Genomic DNA, 2,110 nt, shown 5'->3' with positions numbered 1-2,110 from the left:
CTATAAAACTACCATCAGAAGACATTGCGATGGAAAAAAGACAAAAATAATATTTGTCAAACTAATTCAACTTTCATATCTGAGAAAATCTTCACATATCTAAGTTAATGTAATTAAGTAGAAGTTTTATAGTATAGTGTTTGTTCAAGCACAAAACTATACAATAAGCTATTTGCTCTGTCCTGACCGCAGGTTCGAGCCCCAAATGTTAGTGTTATAACAGGGGGGAAGCAGAAGTTTAATATCACGTTACTTTGGATCGATATATAAATAAAAACATATATATATATATATTAAAATATCTTGAAAGACATATTAGGATAAGAAGAAGAGCAAATATGAAAATTCACAACCGCGGTTTTACCACAAATTAGGAAAGATATCACACGTTTTGATCGTCTTCTATTTATGTATATACAATGCTGTCCAAACGTTAAGGAACGAAACGTTCGTTCCTTAAGTTTTGGACACAAGTGTATTAACGAAAACAAAAATATTAATTATTCTGTAATAACTGCCATATTTGCCAGTGAGTCATAGCATTCTAACAACGTTCAAAAATATTACAAGAAAAAATAAAAGCGTTGCAATTTATACGTTTGAATATATTTTTGCTGTGACAAATGATATAGCTATATAGAGTGAAAAGTTCAATTCATGGTGTGTTGTGAAACTAAGGCTGTTGAGGATCAGCGACTTTAAATACTTTCAAGCACAAAATGCAATCTTTCTGTACTGTTATTCTTTGACTCGAATGATTTTCCGATTTGCGTATATACTGTAGATATATATGTATATATTCACTTTCAAAACAAGTTAAAGCTTTAACAATATTCCAATTTATCGTGCAGTTTCAGTGTTTCATAAACTAGGTTACGCTTACTTATATGGCACGAGTCGTGACATGAATTATTCACAATTGTTTCCAGGTATGAGTATATTTGTTACGAAGAGATGTATCTGCTGAAATGGGCGAAATATTATATCTATCTCCAGAACCATAAATATGGCGGGTCTAAAATGGCTGCTGCTGCAGGTGCCGTAACATAGGTAGCGCAGTTTTCAATTGTGGGAACTATGTTACTTAACACGGAACAATTATGGTTATGTCAGTCTATTTATAGGTTGCTCCACAAAATTAGAAAGACGTATTGAAGCAGACTAAATTGTGATCATATAATACATAGTACAGACAGTTTCTGCGTAAATAGATTTAGTCACAATGACAAAACCCTTACAGGTAAGTTTTGGGTAAATAATACATATTCTTCGACACCATATGTGCAATTTCATGTATTCTGTGAATCAAAACATTATTGCTAACAATTCTTGTAACCAAATCCTCTTTTTGGAGCACCTTTGTTCACTGGATAGTTGATGTTTTTCAACTCACTGCTCTCTGTTGAGTTTAGTGAGTGGAAAAATCCAGGATTTGTTCTCTGCTCCAGTAATACTAACTGAACTAATGTCACCACGGAAGATGGTTCGTGACTTTTGCGTATCATTTGGATACTGCAGGTGTATGTTGTTGTTTCAGTTGGCAGCTGTGTATTCTTTCGAGCTGCTAGAATACCATTCTACTTGGAAATTAATGTCACTCGATTCTAGTTGAACAACATATCACGCTGAAGTAACAATAAATAGTATGGTGTACCTGTTGAACGAGTCTGTCACGTGCTTCGGGTGCTTCAGTCCAGCACTGTGAAAGTGGTAAGTTGGAGGCTGACAGTCATGTAGTACTAAATAAGCTTTCTCCTGGGACCTCATGACTTCTGGTTCTTCTTGTTCTTTCATTAATAAATTGTTGTTGTTTTGTCTTCACGTCGTGTCTTGTCCCTTTCTTTACATTTGCAACAAGTTATTATACCTTCACTTCCGCATACTAGGGCCACAAATCTCCAGCCATCGGAAAAAATCTGATAACTGTATGCTTGTCTGTTCCTCGGTAGACAACATATCAATCTATGAATATGCATGTCTGAATGGTATACAAACATGAATGTTCAGTACCAAGCAGTGGAAAAGTAATAATCTAGGCATTTTGTTTATAATATTTGACAAGAGTAACAGATGTTTGAATTTGGTGGAAGGACAAATGTTTGTGCGACAC

At 34.6% G+C, this 2,110-nt stretch overlaps 1 protein-coding gene across 1 annotated transcript in view; it reads right to left on the bottom strand.

Annotated features, from left to right (window-relative positions):
- LOC106457772 (galactoside 2-alpha-L-fucosyltransferase 2-like) overlaps positions 1–1,794 on the bottom strand; it is a 5,602-nt gene extending 3,808 nt beyond the window's left edge. The window contains exon 1 of the mRNA XM_013917215.2: positions 1,655–1,794. Within this exon, the coding sequence (XP_013772669.2) occupies positions 1,655–1,794 (140 nt within the window). The remainder of the gene's footprint in view (positions 1–1,654) is intronic.
- Between the last annotated feature and the right edge of the window lie 316 nt (positions 1,795–2,110).

Source organism: Limulus polyphemus, unplaced genomic scaffold (assembly GCF_000517525.1).
Source record: "Limulus polyphemus unplaced genomic scaffold, Limulus_polyphemus-2.1.2 Scaffold372, whole genome shotgun sequence".
Lineage (NCBI taxonomy): Eukaryota > Metazoa > Arthropoda > Merostomata > Xiphosura > Limulidae > Limulus > Limulus polyphemus.
This window is presented reverse-complemented; position numbering and strand designations above follow the sequence as displayed.